Raw genomic sequence first — 27011 nt, 5'->3', positions numbered from 1 at the left:
ATTGAAAGTGACGTCGGAGATCACCTCCCATGGACGGCCAAATCAGCTGACCCTAAGACCGCCAAACGATCAGAAATGGGGGCTGGGAAGGAGACACGATGAAGAAGCAAGCTGGCAGAGTTTGGCACCACTCGAGAAGCACGTGGAGTTGGCATGACCAGCATTTATGGGCAGTTAAATGACGGAAGAGCATCTTGCTCAGTCCCTGTGACACACTTGTGAGGTGGCAGCGGCACAAAGCAGCCCAGCAAGAGCAAAGTCCGCCTGGCAGTCTGCGAATGAACCCGAGATGGCGGCTTCTCAAGGGCACCGCTAAAGCTGATCGGGCTCAATTCTCAGCCAAGGTGGAGAATCCTTTGGCACTGCCGCTAAATGAACGAGGCGGGTAGCTGAACCAGAAACTGTGAGGACTTGTAAAGTGTCTGGGCGAGACACGGGGGCCTAGTGACACGGGCCGGGTTGACTTCCTGTCATCTGTCAAATGCCCACCGTACTGATTGTTTAGGAAAATAAGTAGGGGAGCAAAGCCCCGGTTTGAGAAAACCAGTCGGACCCCCAGAGCTGATCTGCAGAAGCCTTAGCGTGTCTGGTGGCTCGGGCTGTCGGCCCCCCTAAAGGCTGCAGCAGTGGGAGCGCAGGTCACTCGGGCGTCCGGATGAGGTGGCCTCACTGCCCACTGCGAGTTCTCGACTCTTTCCGATCTCCACATCTCCATTTGTGACCGCCTGGCGAGCAGCCTGCCAGTCTGTGCCTCAGTTCAGTGAGCTTTCGGGGGACGCAGAGTGCGATCTGAAGGGTATTTCACGGCGCGTTACCTCACAGGCTTGGAACAACGGCGCCGGCCTGCCTGCGCCCAAATGGCTTTCCTCATGACAGCGTCAAGAAAACGCCTTCAGGAAATGGAGATTTTACGGCTCGCTTTACTCCTGCATCAATCCAAGTCATTCACTGATTTAGTTTCTTTTTTTGTTTTATTGTCACTGTGACCGTGACGTAAACAAGGAAGCAGAGCCTTCATTTTGGTCACCCTGACCCACGGAGCCCGAGACGGAATGACAAGGACGCTCATTAGCCACCCTGCTCTGTAAGGAGCTCCTTGGCTCTCCATTGTCGAAGCCTTAATGGAGGAGGCCACCGTCCCCTAATGGCCACTCGATGGTGAGGGACGTTCAAAGGCCGAAGCTGAAAGGCACTTCATGAGAAGCGGACTGCATCAAGGTGACACTGGCTGGCTTGGAGTGGGACAGTAAACTGAGCATTAGGGCAGGGGGTCTCATTTATCCAACTTAGGCCCCTGCCTGGTGTCAGCTGAAGGCCGCTGATTTCATGTGCCATAGCAGGCCTTGCCAACGTTGTACCTTTTGCTCGCCGGGTCATTCCTCCGCAGAGTGCTAAAGACCCCAGCAGTGTGACCGGGCATTTGAAGTCAATTTATTGTCTGTGACCTCCAAGGCCAATAAGACACACGTCTGCTCAGAGCCCATTTGTCCTTCATGTGGTGCCTGCCTGCCTGCCCTAACAGCACAAGGCTCGAGGCAGGAGCCTGGAAGGCAAGATGGTCCGCTGCAGGGCCCACTAAGACCTGCACTAAGATGCCAATCTGAAGACACATTAGAATACGAGGGCAGCCCAAGTAAAAGCAGAACCCACCCAGAGATAGTACAGTTGGTCAAAGCCACATTATGAGCCCGGGTCTACTGTGGCAATGAAAGCTGATGGGCACACGGGCAGAGCGATGCCCAGGAGGCTGTCTGTGCTCTGAGAAGTGGGCATTTCTGAGCTGAGCTGTTTGACTTCATTGTGCTCGTGTTATTTTTGGCGACTTTTATGTTTTTACTTGTCACAGTACAGCAGACGCAGGACGGGGCTGCCAGCTCCAAATCCATGGCGTTATTCAAACATAAAGGAAGCCCTACTTGATGGGATGGCATTACTTTGATAACTGGCGTGCAGCTGCAGCTCCGTGGTTGGCTCTTCCTCGCCCTGCTGCCTTTGCTCCTCCAGGATCTGCTGAAACATGGAGGTGATGTCTGCCTCGGCAATCACGGGCTCCTTCGGGGTAACGGCGTCCAATCCCGAGGTGTACTGAGGGGGGAGAGAGAGAGAGAGACGGCCAATCAGAAGGTGACCACCTTAACGTGAAGTGAGAGGGGAGCACAGAGAAGGCACACGTAAAGAAGACGTGAAGGCCGACACGTCACTTGCTTTTGGTGCCCGTAGGCCTCACGATGAATAGCCAAAGCAATGAGGCCGTCGTCCAGGGCAGGTCTGGTGGGCCAAGAAAGAAAACCTCACACGCCACTCACCAGCGCCACAACGACAAAAATGGCCTTAAAGGCCAGGGGACGACAGGAGTCAAAAATGGACTCAACCTTTTGTCAATGACAGGTGAAGGGAAGTAAAAGAGCAAATGTCAGACAATCGAGACTTGACAACATGACACGAGTACACACTCTGTGACAATCGTGACGAGTAGCTCAGATGGGACACTGTGGTGGCCTTTCTACAATGAGCTGCAGCGCCCTGACGCGCCTCAGAACATGATGGGAGCACGAGGATAAGAGAGTGCCAGCGCATCACAGGGCACACTCAAACTGGGTCCATTTAGATGGGCCGATCAGCTGACTCCTACAAAGGTGGGCACAGAAGTAACCAATTGCAACACCTAACAGACACCAACAGGTAAAGTGTGGCACACAAGTGCGAGAGCCGTGGCAAACATGACACATGCGGCTGCCCATAATGAGCCCACGGGTGTCAGGGCCACCAGAAGTGACGTCCTGCACACGCGTCATGTTGGGTGTAATCAACATGCATGAATGATAACGGACACAAACGTAAAGAACATTTCCTGAATCTCATGTTCCTAAGTATGAGGCGTCCAAACCAGGCCCGGCCAAAACGGGCCAATGTAGCGTTAGCAATCCACTGAGCGTGACACGTCGATGAGGCCAGCCGAGAGACCAGGCCCCCACATGGCTATCAGTAGGTAAGGAAGTGAATGTTAGAAAACAACCAGGAGATTCAATCGCAGAGCTCGGCATTTCAGTCATCAACAGCAACTGGCAGCAGCAAATGAGCGCCATGTTCACTTCCACAACTCTTACGTCTGCAACTCAAACCACACTTGAATGTTGTGCCAAAGATGACAGGAGCAGGGACGAGGACAAATACCTGGAAAGATTCTCGGCGGGACTGAGCGGAGTACTCCGAGTCTAGGTCGAAATCCAGGGGGTGAACGGAGAGGAGGCGCCTCTTCTTTCTCATCTTCAGAAAAGACAAGAAGCACAAATGTTAGGCGATGCCCTGAGAGGACGCGGCCAGCGGCAGGCAAGGCAGCAGCCACGTGGCACTCTGGCCCATCAGAGTACCCGTGATGCCGCCTTCCTTTTGGGTTGTTTACCCGAGTCCTTCTGAAAATCCACACACAGCTTGTGGACACTTCCCTGTCATGCCTGGCATGTGCCCAACCACATGTGCTGCTTGCTGCTGCTTGCTCCTGCCCACCACCTTCTGCAGCACCCGGTCAGGAGCACAGGTGGCTTAAGTGTGACCCACTCAGGACCCCACTGTGAAGCTGAGACCTTTGACAGCCTTCTGACCTCCTGGCTTTTGGGACTGCACATGTCAGAGAGCCGATGTCATGGCTTGGCTCTTTCCTGCTGCATTTCTGGGTGCCCACCCACCCAAGTGCTCCCTTAACGGTCACTTGGCCAGGGTAGGACACAGACGGAACCCAGCCTTCCACACTCCTCAAGATGTCTGGCCAATGACCTTCCTCTGCCCTAAGCCACCTGACAGACGTACCCTCTGGGCAATTACCCACTACAAGTCAGGTGTGGCGGCCTGCCCATTTACTGCAGATGGCACACCGCTGTCAGGGGAGCTGAAGAAGTGGACTTGTGTGTCCACTCCCGTTTAGCATGGTGCCACGCCCATGCTGAAGAAGCGAATGTTGGCTGGAAATGCCAGCAGGCCTCTCAGTGTGTCTGAAGGGGGCAGTGTGACTTTGACCGTGCCCACTGATGTCAGTGGCACGTCCCACTCACCTCACTGGGCCTCAGAGGGCTGCATGCACAGAACATCTGAGGCACAAAAGGTGATGTTCTGTGGGCACAGTCAGGCCAGGTGAAATGAACGAGTGAAATTTCTAAATAAGCGGGCACCTCAGGCCAGGGTCTCATGTGCCAGGCAGTGCTCAGCAGACCCACCATAACCTCGTTTTGACACTTTCTTTTGTACCATTTTGTAGTGTTGAGCTTCAGAAGCATCAATGACGCCATCACCTCCTTCAGCAGCATCACACAAATCGAACCCTGCAAAAGCAGAAGAGACAAGAATGAGTCTGGGGTGACACGTAGTGACACATTCAGGACCCCACACTGGTGTGTCATCCAAAGAAACGGAAAAGGTGGCAAGTGTAAACCTCAGGCGGAGACGGAAGAAACCCCACTAACAGAAAAGGGACAAGGTGGCAATCTGGGTGATGAGGAGACCTCTGGAGTCAAAGTCAGGTGGGCCGGCTGCCGCCCTCCCCTCTACCTGGATAACATGCAGACTCCATATTAATGGATGTTCGAGGGTCCCGAGCACTCTAACGTCTCAGCCTATGGTCAGCGTTCAGGCCTGCAGAATGGAATGACCAAACACCCTATGGGGGTCCATCACAAACGATCAAAGACACAAATGAAGTGTGCCAGTGTGCCCTGACCGGTGCCCAAGCAAGATGGATACTCTTCAGACACCCTGCTTAGTTTAAGGTGATTGTGAACCTGCCGAGCTGCCACTTCGTATGACGTGTGACAGATTTAGAACTGCCTGAACCTGTGCTGTAGGACCCTCATTGGGTGTAAGTGGCGCAGTCCCCTCAGCCCCCCCTCTTTCTGGTGTGTTGTTGGCTCTTCTTCACTGGCCTCAGTATGAATGACGCCATCTGTTTGAAATGACAAACACACACAGAGGTGGACGGGTTCAAGTTAATTCAGGTGGCACTGCGGTTGTGTTTTTTTAGGTGGGCATGGGGTCTTCAAGCACTTGGGACTTCATCAGACTGAACATCCTGCTGTTTTAGAGCAAGTGTCGAGAAGGCCGAGCTCTTCAATCTGCTGTCTGCTGGGGGGATTTCTGACCTGGCGTCAGATTTGGATGTGAAGGTTCATTCACTTTTGAAATTTTACTCAGTGATGGCCTGACAAAGCTTTCTTGTACTTTTGAGTTCCCTCCGTCGACACTGGTCAGTAAACTGTCCACTCTGGCTACGCTCTGCTAATATACGAGTGGAAGCCCCCCGTTAACCCATGGCAAGGGTCTCTGAGCTTAAACAACGTTTGATTTGAGAGTATCTACCATCCTGTAGCTGCCCCATGTCCTGAAGTCACTTCATTTGGAGGTGACAGAGTGACGGCATGAGCTGCACAGCACCATGGAGTGGAAATTTGGAAAAACTCGACTGGGTTAATTGGGAACAGAAAACTTTGGGTGTCCATTTGCTTGTCGATGCAAACTTCCAGTCCACAATGAGAAAGGCCCAGCTGGTCCTCAGTTCGTATTTTAAAGCAGAAGATGGAGGGACCTGCATGTCCTTTTTAAAGACCACCTCACCTTCTCCTTGCATCTCCTGCCCTGAACAGACGGAAATCACAAAGCAAAAGTGCAGTCAGTCGACGGGAATTTGGTGAATGCTGACTGTCAGTGCTAGAAAGAGGATCAGAGGATAAGAAACACACACGGCCTCTCGAAGACACAATGCCCCTCCATTCTTACATTCTTAACGCCACAGAGCCCCCCAAAAGCAACTCGTCCTACTGCTAGCATCTCGTCTCTTGTCACTGCCGGCCTCCAGCACTTCACTAGAACATCCCAAGATTTCAGCCCCCCAGCATTCCCGGGTTGGTCCCTTGATTTCCCCCCAGGCAGCCATTCCCGCTGGAGGCCCTCTTGAGGCTCAGAGTGTCGACTCTAAGGTCACCAAAGGGCCTCGGGCCATCTGTCCCCCACACTACGGGGACTAAGCGCTGACGGTAGGGTTTGGGGTCATCCAAAAAAAGCAAACGCCTCTCCAGTCAGGTGAGTCAAATATCTCCCTCCTCGGATAAACCCCCCATGAATTCGGTCAATATGGCACCCAGAACGCAGTGAGGGGCGCACTGCACATGTCGGAATAGACGGCAGGCACTCACCGTGGTTTTCTGGCATGCTTAACGTGTCTTCATCCTGTAGAGCTAAACAAAAAACAAGAGCAGGGTTACAGCCTGGCATCTGCCCTCTCGCCACCCATGCGCACCCTAACCCTCCCCGAGCGGCCATCGTCAATGGGGTCCGGTGCACAAGAAGCACTGTGCTGGGTCTGTGGACTTACTGCTCAGTCATTGCTCCATGAGATTAGAAACACAAGGGGTCAACACGTGGGTTGGCGTCACCAGAGGAGAGACTTCCGTCATCCACATTAAAAGGACCGAGGGGCAGAGTGGGACCAAACCTGTTGATTGTCTCGGGAGCATCCTGACATGCTTAAGGAAGCCTGAAGAGGACTGGTGCATCGCAATTGTGACCCTCACCAGGAAGATGAAGATGATGATGATGACGATGTGCACTCCTACCACGCTAGACTATCAAAAGCAGTGTGACAATGTTTGAGAACACTCAAGTGACACAGCCAGGCAGCGCAGTGTGGCCTTTAGTCTCGTGCCTGTCAATGGCAGGCAGACACACTGCTTGTGTGTCACTTATTTTTTTTGTGTGCGCACTTTTACCAGAGATTTGAGAACCCCGATGTTCCGACCATGGCACCATGTGAGTATGAATGTCAACGTACCTTGTACACGTGACAAAATGACAACTACCAATGTGCCACACTGCCCTGACATCCAAGTCACCTTACTGTATGCATCCAAAATGAGACTCAAACAATTTGTCATCAGGCTACCCCTCCGGTAAACTGGTGGCAAACTTCACAAAAGAGCAAATGTGGGACAATCCAACCCAGGCAGGAGCACAAGTGACCACAGTGACCGTCCTACTGATCCTCCAAAGCTGCACATCAGAGCGACTAGAAGTGTGACAAAGTGCAGATTAGATCAGTGTGTCACTGACAAAGGGGATGTGGTCGTGCCGATGACATCTGAAGCCCATTCTGGTGGCCTCCTGTGGTTTGTAGTTTTGTTTGTAAAGAGGCGAGTCGACACAAAGGCTTGGCATGCAGCACAGGCCCAGAAGGCGCTACACAGGAGCTCTTTGAAAGTGACAGGACGGGCTCAGCAGTGCTGCCCTGCTTATCACATCACATACTGTCTGCCACCACAGATATCGGGCCCACCAGCTCACCCCAACAACCTGCACTTAGAGACAAAAAGACGAGCGAAGAGGAAGGTTCTAGAAAGGCAACAGTGGCAGGACCCACTGGCGAATCTTACCAAAGAACTCCGGGTGAAGACTCTGCCCACTGCCATGCTGCCTTCTATACAGCGACCTCATCACCTTAGCACTGCCAAAGCGCTTGAAACGAGATCGGACGTGTTCATGGTACCAGTCCAGCGTTCCCATTTTCACCACCCTGAAAATCAAAACAGAAAGTCATCAGCTTCACGGGTTCTGTCTGTCCAGTCATTGGCAGATTTTTGGATTTAAACTGACTGGGCATTCACCTCATCAGCTGACAGGAACAGTGAAGGACTGGAGACATGGCATGTCAGGCTGAGACTGAATGTGGTGCCAGTGAGGCTGCACCTCGAGTGCCAAGTCCAGCACTCAGAATATACCAAGTTGCCAGAAGGTAGGCAGAGATGAGTCGCCAACTGCTGGACAAGCTAAACCATCACACCGAGTGGGGAGACCCAGGCGCACCCCTGAATGTCCCATGTGTGTCACCCCTCGTTTGGAAAGCTTCTGGTGTTCTCCTGGTCATTTTTTCATGTCTGAGGTCCTACATGAACCCTCAATGTCATACCAGGCCTTCAGTTGGCATTTTTCCTCACTTCTTATTTTATGTGTTAAGGTCCTGTGACACAAAAAAATGTTGGATCTTCTTTTTTTGTCAACAGAGGCCCAAACTGTCACCAGCCCACTAACCCCAACCACATGTGGTGGGAGAGTAGGCCAGGCTCCATGACCCCATGCCCAAAGAGGTGCCCACATAAGTTACGCCAGGCTCTTCAAATCATGCGTAATTCACCCCCCCATCAGGCTAAACCTGTGGACCTTTTTACTTTTCATGTGACGTTCTCTTTGTCATCATGTGAAGCACTTCGAGTTCAACTATTGTATGAAAATGGCCTTTAGAAAGGAATTTTGTTGTTGTTGTTGTAGTCTTGGCAGTGCGCTCACTGGCACCTCAGTTTATCACATGCCATGACATGATGCCCCTGGCACATTCTCAGTCGTGCCAAGGCCATCACTGCAGATTGCCATTCTTATCCAATTTACATGACCTGTTAAATGAGGCCAATATGACAGAACCTGCCACCTCAGCTCGCTGTCACTTGGAGCCTTGCTGCAGCACACTGATAGGCCACAAGGTGGCACTGGCACAGTGCTTAATGTTTGATGAGGGCCAGCGACTCCAACATTCCCTGACTGCTGGGATCAACAACTCGTGGTGACGCGTGAATAAAGATGAACGCAGCTTCAAGTGACAACGAAAAAGCCAACATGCCAACCCAAAGAAAAGCTGCCTGGGCATGAAAGACGAGCTGCAGTCTGTGACCACAAGGGGGCGCCACGGAGCCCCAAGCACAGTGTAGAGAGGCCAATATGACAGGCTTTCTTTACACTCTAACACACTTTAGCACTTGTCGTTAATAAAGCCCCCTCCTCTTCCTCCTCCAACTCCTCTCTCCTCCCAGTTGTCACCTTTGGATGAGACAGAGTGGCTCCTTTTATGTCGGACCTGGAGGCACTTCCTGTGTTACGGCACAGCTCCACAAATTAGTGATGTCCGCTCTCCACAGCGCCCCCTTCCAGACTGCAATACCCAGGCAAGCCAAACTGGGTTCTAGCCAGGGGAACACGGCCACCATTTGTCCCTTGTCCGTCCATTATTCAATCATTTGGTTGTGCCTTGGGCTCCATCCATTACGGCCTCTCGGGCGGGCAGGTCATCTTTCTCAAGCCCAGTCAGGTCGTCAGTCCATTCAATCCACAAGTTACATAAACATTTACTCCAACAAACAAAAGAAGAGTGGGCAGCCGTTTGTAACAATTTAAATTGACAAGCAGCCCACCAACAGGCTGCTGTCCCAAAACGAGGAAGCCCCAGCAGATCAAAGATTGCCACAAGGCCATGAAGCCATGCAATGTGAGGACAGCCCCGAAGACGCCAGGCACAAACAGAAAGGGGAAGTTCAGGGGGTCCCAGCTTGGCCCACCCACAGCGCAGCAATGATATAAGAGGCTCACTTAAAGAAAGACGACTAGCAGAAGGTGAACAATCAAAAATGAACGTCAAAATCGGAGCAACCATCCGGGGGACGTGGGAAGAGGAAGAGCAGCAAGGAGGCATGACAGGACAGCTGAGGCCAGGGGGCAGTCAGAGGACACATGTTACAGGGCAAAGGGGGCAGAGGGGACAGCAAGTGAGTGGCCAGCACCTGAGGATGAAATGGGAACGAGGAGCTAAGGACGGCGAGGGTCCTGCTTCTGAAGATGGCCTGACATTTCCCTGCTGTACTTGAGGGTCCTCGAGGACCCGATGGCACTAAACGGACGTGTGTGAGGGAGAGTGCCAGCCGGACACTTCCATGGCGTCACCCACTGAACTCACCTGGACAGCCGGCAGGGGTCGCACACCCAGCCGCGCTCCTTCTTGTGGTAGCGGCTGCAGGCCTTGCAGGTGTACAGGCCGCAGTCCCGGCACTGGCACTTGCTGTTCACCAGGAATCGGAAGGGCTGCAGACAGCGGATGCAGTAGGAGTTGGTGAGGCTCGTCTGCTCCCCCAGCAGCTCCCGCTTGACGTCTTCCTTCTTGATTTGGGACTTCAGCTGCCTGTGGAAGACACAAAGCGCGGGCTTATGAGCTCTTCTGAGTGGTCAAGGCCCACCTAACAGAAGGTTTGGACAGAACAAAGGGCAGAGCGCCTTGGACTGATGGTGTCCACGTCTCACGTTTATACATACAGATGACTCTCCACAAGTATTCTACACTCGCATGTCACTTACGGGCTCACAAAGGAGGGATGAGCACAAGGAAAAAGCAGCAGACAGCCGGCCTGCCAGCTCCAAACTCCCCGCTTCTCTGCTTCTACTTCAGGCTTCAGACTGGAGATTAGGGTGGCAGGTGAAGTGAGCATGTGACCAAACTCCAGCCAATAAGATCATGTGACGAGACAGGACCATGAGGTCACCAGCGACTCCCCCCTGGACGTTGGTGTCTAAGAGAAAGGCAAATGAGGGACAAACGATGGCGAGGGTGGCCTGCAGGTCACCCGCCTAACTGAGCCTCTTGACTGAATATAGCGCCTTTCGTAGCAGCAGCCAACAGGAGACCCTGACACAAAACCAACTGTGCCCTGGCGCTCAGGAGGTCGAGTTCTCTCGATGGTGGCTGCCTTTATTTTTTCGGGGATGCTGGCTCTGGCCACTCATCCCACCTGCTTGTCACCTTTTCTAGCATTTTCTGCCTTTTTGCAGACCACTTTGACTCTTTTTGCGCCTCTGAACTCTCCACTTCAAGGCCTTTTGTCCTCCGCGTTTCTCTGAGACAGTCCCCCCCCAAACAGTGACGTGACAAGGATTTTCGGTGCCGCCTTTTCCAGATGTCACATCTGGAGTGACAAACCTCATCTAAAAAGGATTAAAGGGGAATTCCGCAGCTTTGAATTTCTACACAAATCTGGTTTGCCATCTTTGCATTCTAAGCAGAACCAGCAGAACCAGTTGGAAAAAACGAAAGAAAGAAAGAAAGACATTTCAGGAAATGCTAAATTCCTACAAGAGCTGAAAGAAAAACAAGGTCATCCGCAGCTTGGACGCTACAGACGACCATCTGGCTGGGCACAGTGCCATAGTCAAACGGCTGGACTCAATAAATGAAGTGTCGGGCCCGACTGTGTGATTCTCGAGTCCACATGGATTTTCACACAAACAGGAAATTTTGATTTGATGAGCCACAAAGCAGCAGGCTGCCTGACAGTACGGACTTCACGATAGAGCTGAGGGCACAGAAGAAGATGGAGTGAGAGGTTGGCACAGGAGACACTGAACAACACTAAAGCGCTTGGCTGCCTAGGGGTGCCGGGCACTCCGAGGACCACCGCTGTCACAGAGGGGCCATGTGACTTTGCATTGGCACTTCATGCTCAGCACACCCAAGGAATCCAAATTGAGGATGCCAATGGCCTGGTGCCACTGTGGGCCACCGACAGGCCTGTGCTTTGGAGATCACTAGAACATTAAAAATGATGATAAGAAGAAGCCATTGAGCCCAACACGCTCGGCCCTCTCAGTCAGTGACACCGAGACCTGAAGGTCCATGCAAGTCCTACTCTCCAGCACACTGCCTGCTGATCATTTACTCCACGTGTCTGTGATTGGTGTCCCTGTGTTGGTGCACAATTTATTTTAAAGTGACAGCTGGCATCTCGTGTACTAATTCCCTTTGAGTCACTCCAGTCATGGCACCTCTTACTATCGATGTGTTATCGATGTGAAGTCTCTCCTCGTAGCTCAGAGCTCCTCCTCAGGATCTCCTCAGGATTTCTTTAGTGCTACGACAGCACGTCTGTCTTGTAATATGGAGACCTTCAGATGAGGCCCGGCCAGCGTGTTAAGCATAACCTCCTTTGTCTTGTGCTCTACAAGTCATGGTGCTATATAACCGATCATCTTCATCACGTCAGTATACTGCCTTGATATATCAAACCAATCAATCATTACATGAATCCATCAGTCAGCCACATTGGGAGATAGCGACCGCTCCACCATGACTCCCTGGTCCTTCTCGTCAGGTGTAGTCTCGAGTTTCAGACCTCCCATTGAGTATTCACATTCTGGCATTGTGACTTTCTTTATGTAATACTTTATACTTACCTGTGATAAATGTCATTGTCCACAAGTCTGCCCAAACCTGGGTGCTGTCCAAGTCCTTCTGTAACAGCTGAGCTGGTTTTCCATGCTGTGCCCTTCACCTAGTTTGATCTGCGCCAGTCCAGATGGTCCCCCTGAGGGACACCACTTTTAACGTCACCCAGTTTTGAAAAGTTCCCCTCACCATAACCTTGTGCTTCTTTTGCCCCCATTGACACAAAGCGCTTTGTTTAGTTTGCTCACTAAACCTTTCAGGCTGTAGCTTATCAAAAGCTCTCTGAAAATGAAGATAAATGAAATCTTACACAACGCCCTCATCCTCGCCCTTCCCATTTGCTACCTCACCTGTTCTAGACGTGTGCCCGCCATGTTGTCCTTAATAATTGCTTCCAATAATTTGCCTGTCACGCACATTCAGCTTACTGGCCTACAGCTACTGGGATCAGCCCATCGCCCTTTTTACGTAATGGGATCATATTTGAGTGCCTCTTTCAGACCCTCCCCAGCGTGCCAAAGGCTTACAGACGTCCGTCCTCACGAAACTCCTCGCTGATGAACGTGGTCCTGGTGAATCCATGCAGCGCTTGCTTCACTCTCTAGAATTTCTAAGTCACACGGCAGCTCTTTAGTCGTCCCCGTTACTTTTCAGATATTATCGATTTATAAATTTCGGTAAAGTGCGACTTCACTCACTGTCGGTATCCTTTACCATTCCTAATACTCCTCACTTTTCCGTAACCGTTCCTTTACTAATAAACTATTGATCTTTGCTCATTTTCGCCCGTCCTAATGTCCTTCTTAACCGCTACTCTCATTTGCTCGTTGGTCTTCTACGCCTTATTCGTCGGAGTTCTCCTTTGTAACTTCCTTTTCAGCTCCTTATTTATCCCCCTCGGAGTTTTCTTTGACTCCTTTGATGTTTGTGATGAACGTGTCCAGCACTGCATGTCAGACCCTTCTGTTTCAGCCGGTCAGCAGTGTCACATTGTGGTCACTTTACCGCTTCAGCGCATGCCTGATTATCACGGTGTGCTAAATCACATCTACAGACCCCTGCTCTTGCGCCCCACTGATTCCAAGGTTACCCCAGTTTAGATTTGAGAGTTTGGACCTTTTATCCAAAGTGACTTACAAAGGAGGTCAGCATGATTGAGTAACATCAGTCTGGGGACAGTTTGGGAACAAGTGTGACAGAACAAGGTGTCATAAATCTGATCAGCATAACAAAGAGCTCCTAGTTACAACACCTAACCGCCAATATCAGTTACACAGAACTCCACCGACGGGAGGGTCCTCAAGAGCAGCAGTTCAGAGGGAGGGGAGCTGCTCGTTCCACAAGTCTGAACTGAGACTTGACGCCAGGCAGAGCTGGCATGACCAGACGCCATTCACCGGCTGGCCTGAGTGCTCAAGAAGGACCAGCGGAGCTCACAGGAGTTTTCATATGCAGAGGTGCTGACCCACTGACGAAACATGGGAGCCAACGTAGTGCTCTGAAGAGAGGAGTGGCATGTGCCCGCCTTGGCACAGGCCTGACAAGACCAAAGCCTGGACCAGGAGTGGTGTGGGTACGGTCTAATGGTGTGTGCAGTGGTCACTCTGACCATTGCAACACTGAAAGACGGCTGGTCATCAGTCCCCCCCTGAGCTGTAATATCCCCCTCTAAATTTGCTTTTTTAATCTCATTAAAAGATGTCTGAATTAGGGGGTCCAGTCACTGACCCTGTCCAGTCGAATCCACGCGTCCTCACTCCGGTGGGCTTCACTATCATTGATGGCGACTCCTTCACTTTTTCAGTTTTGCCCGTTTTTTTGTAAATAATGCGCCCCCCCCCACCCCCTGTTGGTTCTGCTCTTGCCCATCTCCATTTTTTTAGCCAGGTTTCTCTTATTGCTGTTTTATCAAAGTTATTTATGTGCAGCTTTTGGTAAAAGCCAGGACTTTTAGCAGCATGCGGTGCCCTTTGGCAAACAGTGGACATCTCAGACAGTCGCTGTCTGCTGATTGTAGGGCACCCTAAGGGCACCAATGGATGCCAGCCATTCTGATGTCACACAGGTCCATCAGGGCATCCGGCCTTTGTAACTCTTGTCTCTGCCCAAAGGGGGCTGAGGGACAAACTGACCTCGAGGTTTGGCTTGAGTGCTCCTCGCCAGTCCTGAGTGGTCACTTCGGCAGGATTACGGGATGCTGGGGTGACCGGCAGCTTCTCCTCACTGAAAGTAACAGGCAAATGGAGAAAGAGCGCCGTGGCGGTGACTCAGCGCCCGGCCTTCTGCTCATCATGTGAGAGGTTTTCACGCCAGAGGGTCACATGACATGGTGGCGCACACAGATGTCCCTTCAGTCCGAGAGGAAGGCAGTGCATCAGATGACTGGAGAGTGCGCGGCTCATGACGGTCACACCTCTGTCACAAGGCCTCTGGTCGGCCATTTTTAATTTGAAATATGTGGAGGGTCATCAGGGTAATTCCCCCCCCCCCCCAGCCCCCCAGTATGTGCTGTCCACCCATCCATCCATTTCCAGTATTTATAGAGGCAGCCCAACTGAAAGTTGCTTACTGAAGGACAAGTCAGGTTCAGTTGGGCATGGTGAGGGGCACAGTGCCACCATGCAGTAGGCCTTCCCTCTTTAAAGTGCCTTTCCATTGTGAACGCATTGCCTAATGTGCCACTTGTTGGACAACTGCTGGAACGCTTCTGGCACTCGATGGTAGGGGGAGATTTGATAAAGTGCCTTGTAAACCACGTGCCACTCCTGGTACAGCTCAGTTGTTTGCCCTTTTTCAGAATCTGAGCCAGGCCGGGGCATTTTGCTTGTTTGGCTCATCCTGTGCATCACAGCCATCAGGGGTCCGTCAGCCACTCATACCTTGACTTTGGCAGTGAAATTTTAAGGAAAAGCACTGCGTGGCAAGGGCAGCGGTGCCCATCTGATGTATGTGGGGTCTGCCTTTACCCAAAATACACTTTCCTGCAGATGAGCTCACTGGTGGTGGGAGGAGAAACAGTGGCATGTAAAGCTGATCCATGCGCCATGTGGCTCTACCTCAGGCTGGCAATAAGGGCACACTATGGATGATGGGCACCTCCCAGGTTCTAGACTGAAACAGCCAACGTGGCAGTCCAAATGCTCAGCACTCACACCAAAACCTCAGAATAAAAAGCTGAAAATCAAATTGTGATCAATAACCAATCATCAATAAGGGGGTCAACGAGGTGAGCTGACATTAATGGCTTCAACCAGAAGAACTAAGAAGTCTAAAGGGGCTCTGCCTTTTGGACCCCTGAAGCCAAATGGAGAGACCCAGAATGGTGATTGACCTGGTGTTGGCCACTGAGGCCACATCTGCCACTCCAGCAGAACAGGAGGCTCATAGCTCATCACCAGCTGAATCCAAGTTTGGGTCATGAGAGCCAGCATCGGGCACAAGGCGGGGGCCAAGACTGGACAAGGGTCCTGGGCCTGCTCAGACAGCTCTTGCTAAACACGTGTTAGCTGCCTCGGCTGAGGCGGACCTACTCCTCCACTGACCGCTGTCTAAGGTTTGGGACAGTAACCATCAGTCACATGTCGGTCAGGGAGTCACGTGACTGTGCAGGCCTCGACCAACCTGTGAAGCTGGAGCTCGGTCCAGGCCTGGAGAGCTCACGGGGCTGTCAAGGTGACCACTTTGAGGAGCAAGAGACTCGTGACCAGCAGAGTGCAGTGAGCCTGATGGTTAGATGGTGACATCACCTACAAGAACCAACATGGCATTGCATGTCAAGGACCACACCACACCAAACGGCCCACATATCAGCTGTTCAGCGAGGTGGCACGGCTGGTAGTGCTGGTGCCTGACCTGATGGTTCATTCTGTGTTGTGCTGGCTTGTCCGAGCACAGGGACGTGTGACCTGGAGGCCGAGTGGGTATTTTTGGGCAGCGTGGCCGTCAGCTTTCCTTTGCTCTTTTTGTATTTCAGAGTCACCGAGACTCCAGCTGCTGCTGTCTGATGGCTTCTGTGGTCACTTTGTGTTGACATTAATGTCATCCCACGTTTCTGGCCTCATCAAAGTGCAACGTGGGCCAACATTGGTGGCTGCGTCTCCTGCACATATGCCACTTTGATTTGCCCTGGGGCACATGGGCACCTCACACCAAGGCATGTACCAAAACATAACTAGCTTGACCAACGAGACAGCCCTCTGGGGGGTCAGTGGTCTCTCCTGTCTAACAAGCTCCTACTGAACTGCAGCAAGTGGGCGCAAAACACACACAGTCCTTCATAGAAAAGCGGCTTGTGTGATGTGGGAGGCCATTGGTGTTGATGCCCACTTTGCACAGCGTTAGTGGCAATGGCTGCAGGTGACAAAGTGAGCTCAAGTCCACCCAAGCCGTCCTGCTAGTCCTGAGAGGCTCAGATGCTGACGAGGCCACCATCGGGTGACTTGTGACATCAACTCGCCTTCCTGTTTCACCAAGCTGTCACAGCTGATAACGGTGGTGACTTCACGAAAGGCACTTCCTGTGAGCAGGGCTCTCACAACAGACCGGTGGCCAAGTGGTCACTCTAACTGGGCTCAGTATTTGGGGGAGAAGTTCATTGGATTAGGCCAATTAGCCTGCATCTTTGGCACTTTGAGGTTGTGCCCCACCCAAGGCGGTGCACCAGTCATCTGAGTGAAACGGCGAGCAGACTGGACCGTAGGCCACCCATGGGCACCACAACTATCTCCTAAAGAGCAGGCCTAGTGAAGCACATGATTCTCAGTTGGCCACCAAAGTGCACAACCACTGGTTAAAGTGTCCAAATGGAAGTAAGGGACATCGGTGCCAGTTAAGGCAGCGGAGTGGGGAGAAGGCGGCCAAGTCCAGATACCAGGTCCGTGTGTCTGAAAACACACAAAGACAACCACAGAGAAACCTCCTTCTGATCAACGTCCAGGCCACCAGGAGGAGTGACCACCCACTCGCACTCGACCCGCCATTCTAGAATGGTCCATGATGGGAGACTTGCTGACTCTGAAACTGACCATCAAGGAGCACATGCCCACCAGAGGACCCTCTGTGTTGCCTAGTCACCAGGTGTTTCTGTCCCTGTATGCACAATGATGCCACCTAAAAGCCTCTGAGGCCTTTGTTACCCACCCCTAGTGCCAGTCACATAGGTCCAGGGAGCCTGGCAAGCAAAGTACAGGACAAACTCCAAGGAGGCCCACCAAGGCTTGAATGGTGGCACTTGCACTGTGCTGACCCTGGACAGATCACAGAGACGATGGGCAATGAAGGACCCAGTTAGCCATGGTGGTCTTAACAGATCTTACAGCTGCACCAGTCCTGAGTGCCAACAGCTTACCTTGGCTGGGGGTTTCTGTATTTGAGGGAGAAGCAAAACCAAATCTGTGCCTGGAGTGGACAAAGTCAAGTGGCCAGTCAGTGATGTCCATTTCACCCCCCACAAGCCATACTCAACTGTACCACAATACCAGGCTCTCAGGCATATGTGCATGTGAGTTAGTGTGCCCTCTTTCTCACACACAAGCCTCAAAGGGCACAGGAATGCAGCTGATGGTGTCCACAAAGAGAGATGGAGGAGGACAAGCTGGCATCTGTGGGCCTTGTCCAATGGCAAGACGCCCCTCACCACCCCCGCGACGAGTGCCACCCCGCTCACACCGGCATTGCCAGTGGCCACAAGGCAGAGGGGTATGCCCAGGACCTTACCCCAGCCTGTCATCTTCTTTCTTGCGCAGGTCGAAGTCCCTCTGAATGACCTGCCAGATGTGCTTGGCCTCCTCGTCCGTCAGCTTCGACAAGTCCAGCTTCTTACCCATGGCGGCCAGTCGACTCCCCTGACAAATGAAAGCAGACAGTGGTCAGGCCATTCGTGCGCCCGCTCCAGTACCCGCGCACCTGCGACCGGGCAGCCACCTGACGTCTTCTCCCTCCTCACCTGAGCTGCTGGCTTTTAGTGTTGAAATGCCAAAGAACTTCCGCCTTTCAAGTCTGAGTCATGGCATGAGAAGGCCGAGTGCCCCACGCATGGCCAAGCGCAAGGAATGCGGCACTCACCCCCGCCTGCACCCAACTGCCTTGGCGTCGCCAGTCGAGACGGAGCCAGGCGCAGAAGGCCTTCAACAGTGGGGGCTCAGCGTTCATGCCCCGCGTGTCCAGGACACCAAGTGACCAGTCACTAGGCTGGATGTCCCGGGCTCGAAGGACCGAATACTCGGACCTTCCACTTGCCCACCTGCTCACCTTTCCTACAGCCTTGCAGCTCCTAAGATAGTCAGGAGTTTCACCGTCTCCAAGATTTGCTCACCAGTGGGCACACCCTGCAGGCAGGCAGGCAGGCAATTCCTCCAGAGCCGAGACGGGCGCGTGTGACACCAGAAGGACGCCTGCCAGTCCCAAGTTATCTGCTGCTGCACTGTTTAATCAGAACTGAGGCAGCGGCCCCCTTAGCAAACATGCCAGAGACACGGCCCAATGAGCGGGCACAAGGCACAGGATTTCACATTTCAGACAGCAGCAAAAGGCCTGGCGGAGGACTTGTGGAGCGGACCCCCTCTGCCTCTGTGCACCCTCCCCTTTGGACGGGGCCTCGTCCACTAAACGTCTTCATCTGATTTACCTCAAAGTCGTCCTTCAGCTTTCTATTAAACTGGCATATCAGATGGGCAATACCACCACACTGGCCCGTCAGCACTCACTGATTAGTAAAAAAGGGCTTGACAGTCTGGGGTGCCCGAGCTGCGTGTTGGCCCAGAGGTGGTGTCCGCTGACCCAACTGCACTCGGCTTAAGCTGCACACGTGACCCTCGCTTGTTGTCCAAATCTCCGGATTATCCTTGAGGGTCTCTCAATTCAGGCAGGAGCTCCAAAGCTGCATGAGTGGCACAGTTAGTGAGTGGTCATTCAGACGCCAGTGGGCATTAGCCGCTGTCAGGCCCTCCGAGGTTTCAACATGACGAGCCTGGCGATGTTTCACATCTTCAGCTGGCAGCAACTGGCACAGGCTTAGTGTACACGGGGACAAGGAGGAATGTACAGAAATGGCACAAAGGCTGGCACTGCTGTCGCATTTCCAGGGTCCAAACCTCTTGGCTGGCTTAGACTGTGTGGCCTTTGCATGTTCTCCCTGTGTCCATGTGGGGTCTTGTGTGGTATCACTGACTGGCACGCCCAGACCCCATGACCCTGAGCTGAATTTAAATCGCGCAGCAGTAGGCATTGTCAGACCCAGAGCCGTTTGATAAGCAGGCGCCATTTTGACGGCGCCCGTTCACCTTCCGTGTCCCACATCACAAACTCCTGCCCTGCCGATTCGTTTCCGATCAGCTTTAACTTTTTTTCTAAATAGAAAACCTCTTTGGATAAAAGCACAAAACTGTTTCCTGCCACACACCGGGTGCCTTATTACGTCGCAGGCAGCGGGAACCTATGCCAGCAGCTTTAGAAGCAAGGCAGGCAGGAACCATGCAGGGTGCCAGTCCACCACCGTGCCCACTCGCGTCGTCAGTTCCAGTGAGACACGCCTCTTTAAGAGGACGTGCAAACTCCACAGGCAAGGATTTGTACCCAGGACTCTGCAGACGTGAGGCGCTGTGCCACCCTCTCTGTCACCAGCGACACTTCCGATGAAAGAGTGACACGTCCGAGCGCACAGTCCACGTCCCGCTAATCGAAGGACACCTCCCGCGAAAGACGCCGAGAAACTGGCCGCCCGTGGCCTCCCCACCCGGCCCTCCAGGCACACCAGACGGGAGCCGAGGGGACGCCGGCCAGACACAAACCTGTTATGCAAAATGAAGTCGCCGCTCCGGAGGGTGCGGATGCGCAAATGGAGCTGCCGCCGCTGCCACCGAGGACTTCACGAGCGGAAGGACGGGGCTCGGCGCAGAGCTCAACGGGGACAGCGGGCGTCCCGGCCAGCCGCGCGTATCCGAGAGGCACAGAAATCGCCGCCCCGACCGTCAGACGCGCACGGCGGGTCCTGGCACTGCACGGTGCCCCTCCCGGCTCACAGCCCCTCGCGACGTTACCTTCAATTCTCCGATCGGTTAGGCTCACCTGCACCTGCGCGCTCCGCTCGTCCATCAGTCTCTCTGCTGCGGAGTCCCACGGGAGCGCGGCTGGCAGCGCAGGACGAATTCCGGCGTCACGTGGCGGCAGTCAGATGGGCTCGGCTGGGCAGGCTGGCTGCGGGCCATTCCCAGATTCCGGGACCGTGAGAGGTCGGCAACACGCCCCCAGGCCCCCGGACCCGCCCCGGCCGAAGGCGCCTCTGCTGCCATTGACGCTTTTAAAATGGAAGGAATTCAGTAGGACGGGGCTGGTGGAGTACATAATATAGTGCCTTTCTGTGGCCCGCGTGTATGACGGCGGACGGCGCCGAGTGTCTCCTCTGTCGAACGGCGTTCATTTTTTTTTTTTTTTTTGTTCTTTATTTCTCCTTATACAATTTCTTGTATTAGGAATTTGTTAGTTTTCGCATACCCCTTGGGGTCAGAGCGCAGGGTCAGCCATTGTACAGCGCCCCTGGAGCAATTACAGGTTAAGGGCCTTGCTCAAGGGCCCAGCAGAGCAGTGGCCTTATTGGCAGTGACGGGGATTCGAACCGGCAACCTTCGGGATACCAGCGCAGATCCTTAGCCTCAGAGCCACCACTCCGCCCAATTGGGGCGTGCAGGAGTTTTCTTGGCCATCTCTGAACCGGCTCGGGTGGGATGGGGGGACGAGGGATTGGGCTGCGGGATGGGGGCCTTGCTTTTCTCCTCTCTTTTCGTTTTATTCAAACTCGTTGAATCCAAAGCTCCCCGCCAGTCCCGTGCTGATACTAGTGACGTCACAGAAGGCTGCTGGCATCCCCTGGCATCTACTGGGGCATTGTGGGTGCCCTTTGCCTAGCAGAGAGTACTTCTGCGGGTCACTAGGAAAATGCGCTCGTCTGAAAGTGCGCTACAGAGTGGGCAACAAATAAGGGTGGCATTACAAGGAGACTGGCACTGTGTGGCTTTAAAGAAGGTCAAGTCAGGTGGCCAATCAGGACCAGGCATGTGGGGCACCTGGTGGTAGGGCAGCCGTTAAAAGCCTGTGAGTCGTCCATCGGGTGCCCTCACTTTGTGAAGACTGTGACCGTGGACAGTGTGGCACTCAAGAGTCAGCCCGATGTACCAAGTCACTCTGGGGCGCCAGCGTCCGACTTCCATCCGAGACTCGCCCCGACGTTGGTTTGGCCTTCTGTTCTCCAACTCCTGTCGTCTCTCTGGCCTTCTGCCCCATAACCAACTGGCCGCTCCACCTGCTCTCTGTAAATGGTACTTCTGGGTGGCTTGAGTTATCTGGTGCCATGGTCCTCCATGGTCAATGCCCTTCTTCCTCTTGAACCCTACTTCCCATTTTCAGCCCACCACAGTCCTAACACATAAAGACAAGGACTGAGAGTGGCACCCCATAATTGAAGGAGAATCCATTAAGGCACGGCAGCGATGTGAGTGAGGGGCTCAAGAGTGTAATGGCAGCTGTGTCACTTGTCTTGATGTCTTCCCTGCACAACAGACACCATCTGCCAGCAGTGAGCGCCAGGGCCTTGGGTACCTTAACGGGACAAGCTCTTAAGAAAATGGGCGGCTTTAAGCCCACCCTGAGTACTGAGGGGTGCCTTTGCTCCTTACCGACCCATCATGCACCACTGCAGGACTGCCACTTAGGTGGCTCGCTGTGGCAATGACGAGCCCGCTGACACCCCAAGTCCTGCGTGCTCACCTTTTCCAAGTTTACTTTGATTTGTTTTGTGGTTTTTGGCATTGCACCCTCCCCCACCAGAGCCTATTGTCTATGGGGGGGGCACAAGCTTTCGATTTGTCCAAAATTTCGATCTCCAGTTTTCGTCGGATCTCGATGTTTTTGGGTCCCCCGATACCAAAAACGATGCGTGTGTCTGTCTGTCGTCTGTCTGTGTGTCACAGCTTCTCGAGCTAAAAACGGCTGGACGGGAAAACAGCAAACTCGAAAGTGGAGCCTGTTATGAGCGGACGATGTGCCAAATCGTGCGACAGAGAGAAGCGCTCGAGAGGACCCCTCAAGTCCCGTAATTCTGGTTTAGGACCAGACTGAAATGTCCGCGGAGAGTTCGGCTATTAGGGGCGCAGAGCCCACTGACGCTCACCGCCCGTTTGTTTGCTGTGTCTTGAGATGAAGAACGGAAACTGAAATCTCGAGCGCAGTTCACACACACGTCACACGGGGCAGCTTTGGAAAGGCGCTCTACAGTACACTAGAAGGACTGAGCGGTGCAGTTCTCCGGTCAGCCAGATGGTGGCAGCGTTCAGTCAGTTTTGAGCTGCCGTTCTGCTCCACTCAGCCCCCCTTTCTCGTCCCGTCTCTTCGCTCTTCAGCTTTTCCATCCGTGGTGTCATCTGCCCAACACATAAACAGAGATGTTCCTGCAGTGAATTATGTGGCCCATCGCTTGGGCACTTTGATCTCCGCTTCTCCCGGCTGTTCCTCATCACGACGCCCTTCTGTCTTTAATCAGGTTCTGAAGTCACGCTGTGATAATCCGCCGAATAATGGAAACCAGCAGCGGGCAGGCTGGCGTCCTTGGCCTTTGTTCTTTGACATGCCATCGTGGTTGAGCCGACATGTCATCTAACTGGGCTGCACTGATCACAACCGTGCTGGACAGACGGACAAGGAAGAAAAAGGCAGTGGGCATTTAAAGGGGCAGAGGGCTGAGTGTGCCACCTTCCAACCACCCACTCGTTCTGTACGTGACTGGTCCAAAGGGTTCGGTGAATGCGACACTCCTTTTCCCAGGTTTTCCTGGGGCACATGTGCCAGAAGCCCCTGCTTTGGAGTGCCACCACATCTGCTGTGGGGGCGCGTCCCGGTCAGTGGCACCTGTGGACAAACCCAAAGCCCTCCCAGTGACTCTTCTTGATCCCAGGAGATGGCGGTGGGTACGGGGACATCGTCTGTGCCACTTGACCTTGTTGTTCTGTGTGCCTGCAGGTGGACATGGTGGTCTGACTGGAGGGTCATTTAATTGTGGGGTGAAGGAGCACTTTTCTGTACTTTACCCCTTGGCACAAAGTCCAGGGTCTCTTTTTGAGGTCAGGACTGTGTGCCCTGTGAAGCTTTGGAGGCTGCTGTTTCATTTCCCCTAAATTAGCCGCTGCTGCAGTGCCAGGCCTGGGACCCCATGGGCTCTGGACTGGGCAGGAGTGGCTGGAATACTGCAGCCACTCTGAGGGCTGGGGTCTGGACTCTGGACAATGTGCCCACCTGCTCTGCCCCTTTTGAAGATACCTTATTCTAATACAGCGACCCCTACTGTGTGATGAAGGTGCCCCCTCTCGCACTCCACGCTGCTCTTTCATGACAGTACTAGTCACATGGCCACAGGGGTGGTCTTCTACACACCAGGGACCCTTGAACACATGTGACACGGCTGCCTCCTCAACAGTGTGGCTTCTGAACCATCTCGAGGTCTGCAGTGATGTGCAGCCCCTTAGGCCACACTGCATGCCATGGCACTTGCCCTCTCACTGTGTGTGCAAAGCCCCAGGTCTGGAATTTCAGGTGCCATCTTTATCACCTCATACCATAGCAGGTCGTATCTCACAGACTTTGCTTTGCTCTGCTACTCACGGGCACCAATGCCCTGTTGATAAAGAGGAAAAGGTGATCTTGCCAGTTGTGATCGTGCCAGTCGGGGTCATTTCTGGATTCTTCAGCCTTTTGCTGTGACCAATGTCAGCCTCATTCTGAAGAATCTGCCCACCCTGTGCCCATTCAGCCCTGTTCTGATTGGCCTCCTGAGCCACGCCCGGGCAACCTCCTCAGCGTCTCCACTTTCACTTTGGCCCACCATCCCGATGTCCAGCCTTTCAGTGACATCACATCCCCAGGATGTCGTCTTCTTCTGTCCTCCACGATGTTCTTCCACAAAGTTCAGAGACCGCTGGGCACAGCCCGGCACAAACATCTAGGCATTGCGTGCATCTCTAGCTGCATTTCTTGTTTGCCAAGTTCCTTGGAGGTGAGATTCTCAGTGCCAACTGTGTGAGGTGCTCTGAAGATGGAGTCCAAGTCAAGGAGCGAGACGTGTGAAAATCTGCAAGGCGACTTTCACAACACAAAGTCATCCACTGAAATGCCAGCGAGGCCTTTGCCCACAGGGTGAGTGAGTTCACCAGCTGAGCCAGTCCAGCCTCCGGTCACTCGCATGTCCAGATGCCCGTCACTGCAGGCACACACAGACTCTGGGCTAATTAACGCCTGGGCTCAGCTTCCTCTTCCTGCTTCACTGATCTAATCGCCGTAAGGCAAACAGATGATGCCAATCAGCATTAGACGGGCATCACTGCCAAGTTACATGAGGAGACTGGAAAAACATACACACTCACACACACACTGCCAACTGGGGGCTCTCCGTTACCTTTTTGGGTGATGATAGGTTTACCACGTGACATGGCACCGAAGCTGGCACATTAGAGGTGATTGGAAGGAGCTATATTTGTGTAGACATAGTAGGGTGATTTGTGCTTACTTATATAGAGTGTGGCATAGTGGACTGGGCACTGGACTGTTAACTTAGGGGCTGCTGGCCTGGCACCGAAAGGCACTATACACAACCAAGGCTGCACATCACTGTGAGCTCATCACAGGAACAACATGCTGGGTTGGAGAAGATGCCCATGACGGATTCGGGGGGCCAAGCCAACAGAGGAGACAAAGTGATGCCAGGGACCTGCCGAGCGGCCAGCCGCCTCTCTCCGTTTAGTGGCTCCCCAGCTATCCACCCTCTAGAAGTGTGACTTTAACTTGGAGGGGCCCTGGCTTGGACTGCCATCCAGCCTGCCCTCTGGTAAAACAGCAGAACATCTGCCAGCTGGGAAACTAAGGCCTGAAATAGAACAACAAAAGCCAAGGATGGCACAATGTGGTCTGCACATGCGGGCGCCAGCTGCAACCCGTCCCGCCACTACCTTTGATTCTCTGCAGCCCCGAAGACATTCAATAAGGAGACGACGTCCCTGGATGGCATCCAACTTCTCCAGATGAGCCACCAACGAGCACAGGCGTCCATCCAGCTTAATGGGCCGCCATGACCAGGGAATGGGACAGCCGGGTGAAGCGATGGACAGGCTGACCACCCACACCAGCTCCCCATCACCTCAGGGAGTTGTGCAGGACGCCCTCTCTTAGACTTTCTCTGCGTTTCAGGCTTTGGGACTGAGTCACAGGCTGTGGCAGAGGAGAGGTGGCCGTGCAGGGCAACGGGGTCAGCACTGGTGTGACACCCTGGCAACAGGAGATTTGTGCCCACACTCCTTTAGATTGGATCTGTATAATCAATTCCCTTTGCCAAGGTTACCTTGAAAGGATTCCCAAATGGAGCCCACGGGTGGGTCACCTCCAGGTCTGTGACGTCTTTGACCTCCAAGGCCTCGATGACCGGGCAGTGACCAGGTGCCAAACGTCTATGTGACGAGGACATGCCCTGTTGAGTCATTGGGCCCAGGAGTGCCAATAGTGTCCAGATAATCCAAATGATACCAAGGCATTTGCTGTGTAAGGCGCTATATAACACAAAATATCAGACATGGCGGCGAGGGGCTCAGATTCTGCAGCCAGTCACACGTGGTCTGTACCCATTCCAGTCCAGCAGGGTGGCCTCTCCACCTTTTGTACCCTCATGCCACAAAGCATGTCTGCTCTCTTCTGTCCTGCCAGCTGGCAGGAGCCAACTTCAAGCTCCACATGGCATTTATGCCTGGACCTGGGCGGAGCGGCATGGAAAAAAATGTGTCCTATGGGTGCCACTGCCCACTGACTCAACCACCAAAGGTCTGGCGCCCTCTAGGCTACTTGCTCCTCATGTCACGTGGGGCTCTGCCCCCTGGAAGCCTCCACCCACCCACATTGACATGAATAGTGCTCTGTGACTGGCACTGTTGGTTGTTCCATGCCATCCTAATGCCTCTTGTGTCAATCAAAGGTGTTTTGTGGGTACCAGCTGGCAGGAGCCAACTTCATGCTCCACGTGGCATTTATGCCTGGACCTGGGCAGAGTGGCATGGAAAAAATGTGTCCTCTGGGTACCACTGCCCATTGACTCAGCCATCAAAGGTCTGGCGCCCTCTAGACTACTTGCTCCTCATGTCACGTGGGGCTCTGCCCCCTGGTAGCCTCCACCCACCCACATTGACATGAATAGTGCTCTGTGACTGGCACTGTGGGTTGTTCCATGCCACCCTAATGCCTCTTGTGTCAATCAAAGGTGTTTTGTGGGTACCAACAAAAACATTAAAAGGTGGCACACCCTTGTTTCTCACTGCCAGCTGCCAAGCTCAGTAGCCAAAAGGAGTGAGGGCACCGCCTCACGCAAGTGCTGAAGGGTGCTATATGAGCCCACCAGGCCGGCACAAACTCTTTCTGGTTGCTTGCAGCTCGCGGCCCCCAAACTCCGCAATCCGTGAATCTCCTGATGTGTTCCAGCTGTGGCCAAGTTCCCCTCCCCCCTTGCCGAAGTTAATTTGGGAAAAAAAAACAAAAAGTGGAAACACAAAAGTGGGCGGCGGGGAGGCGGGCACATGAGAACAAGCGGGGGACACGTGCCAGTAAGGAATTTGTGTATCCAGGCAACAGGCCACAAGGGTGGGGGGGGGGGGTGTCGGATGGTATGACTCGGCCTTTCTCATCCGCCGACGCTCCTTCACTCTGCACTGCTGTGCCATCCTGCAAAATGCGCCCGACGAGAGGTTCAGACTGGCACACTGCAGCACTTTCCAGTACCTCATATGAAGCCTCTCTATAAACGCTTACTGTGACTCAAAGGGGTCCGGCCTCTCCCACTGATGGCCCCTCGCCCAGCTCCTTTTCACAATCAACATAAAGCAAGCAAAGAGAAGACCAAAATGGAAAGCTGTCCACGAGGCGGGCACAGGGCCATGGGCAGAAAAGTGGAAGCACAACTGGGAGGTGGATGGCACTGAAG

The 27011-nt window shown here is 53.4% G+C and overlaps 1 protein-coding gene across 3 annotated transcripts in view; it reads right to left on the bottom strand.

The window, feature by feature from the left end:
* The window catches only part of LOC114656465 (melanophilin-like), a 41324-nt gene extending 21047 nt beyond the window's left edge, over positions 1-20277 (bottom strand). For 2 of the 3 annotated variants that reach the window (XM_028808127.2, XM_051930408.1), the window contains exons 1-8: positions 20078-20277; positions 17729-17856; positions 9758-9979; positions 7413-7552; positions 6180-6221; positions 4243-4316; positions 3175-3267; positions 1917-2085 (exon numbers count right to left, since the gene is read on the bottom strand). In XM_028808127.2, the coding sequence (XP_028663960.1) occupies positions 1917-2085; positions 3175-3267; positions 4243-4316; positions 6180-6221; positions 7413-7552; positions 9758-9979; positions 17729-17856; positions 20078-20104 (895 nt within the window). In that variant the 5' untranslated portion in view covers positions 20105-20277. The remainder of the gene's footprint in view (positions 1-1916; positions 2086-3174; positions 3268-4242; positions 4317-6179; positions 6222-7412; positions 7553-9757; positions 9980-17728; positions 17857-20077) is intronic. The other variant, XM_028808128.2, reaches the window with a different exon arrangement.
* Positions 20278-27011: the final 6734 nt, after the last annotated feature.

Source organism: Erpetoichthys calabaricus, chromosome 8, assembly GCF_900747795.2.
Source record: "Erpetoichthys calabaricus chromosome 8, fErpCal1.3, whole genome shotgun sequence".
In the NCBI taxonomy this organism is placed as follows: Eukaryota; Metazoa; Chordata; class Cladistia; order Polypteriformes; family Polypteridae; genus Erpetoichthys; species Erpetoichthys calabaricus.
The sequence above is the reverse complement of the archived record's forward strand: the minus strand, read 5'-3'. Positions and strand labels throughout refer to the sequence as shown.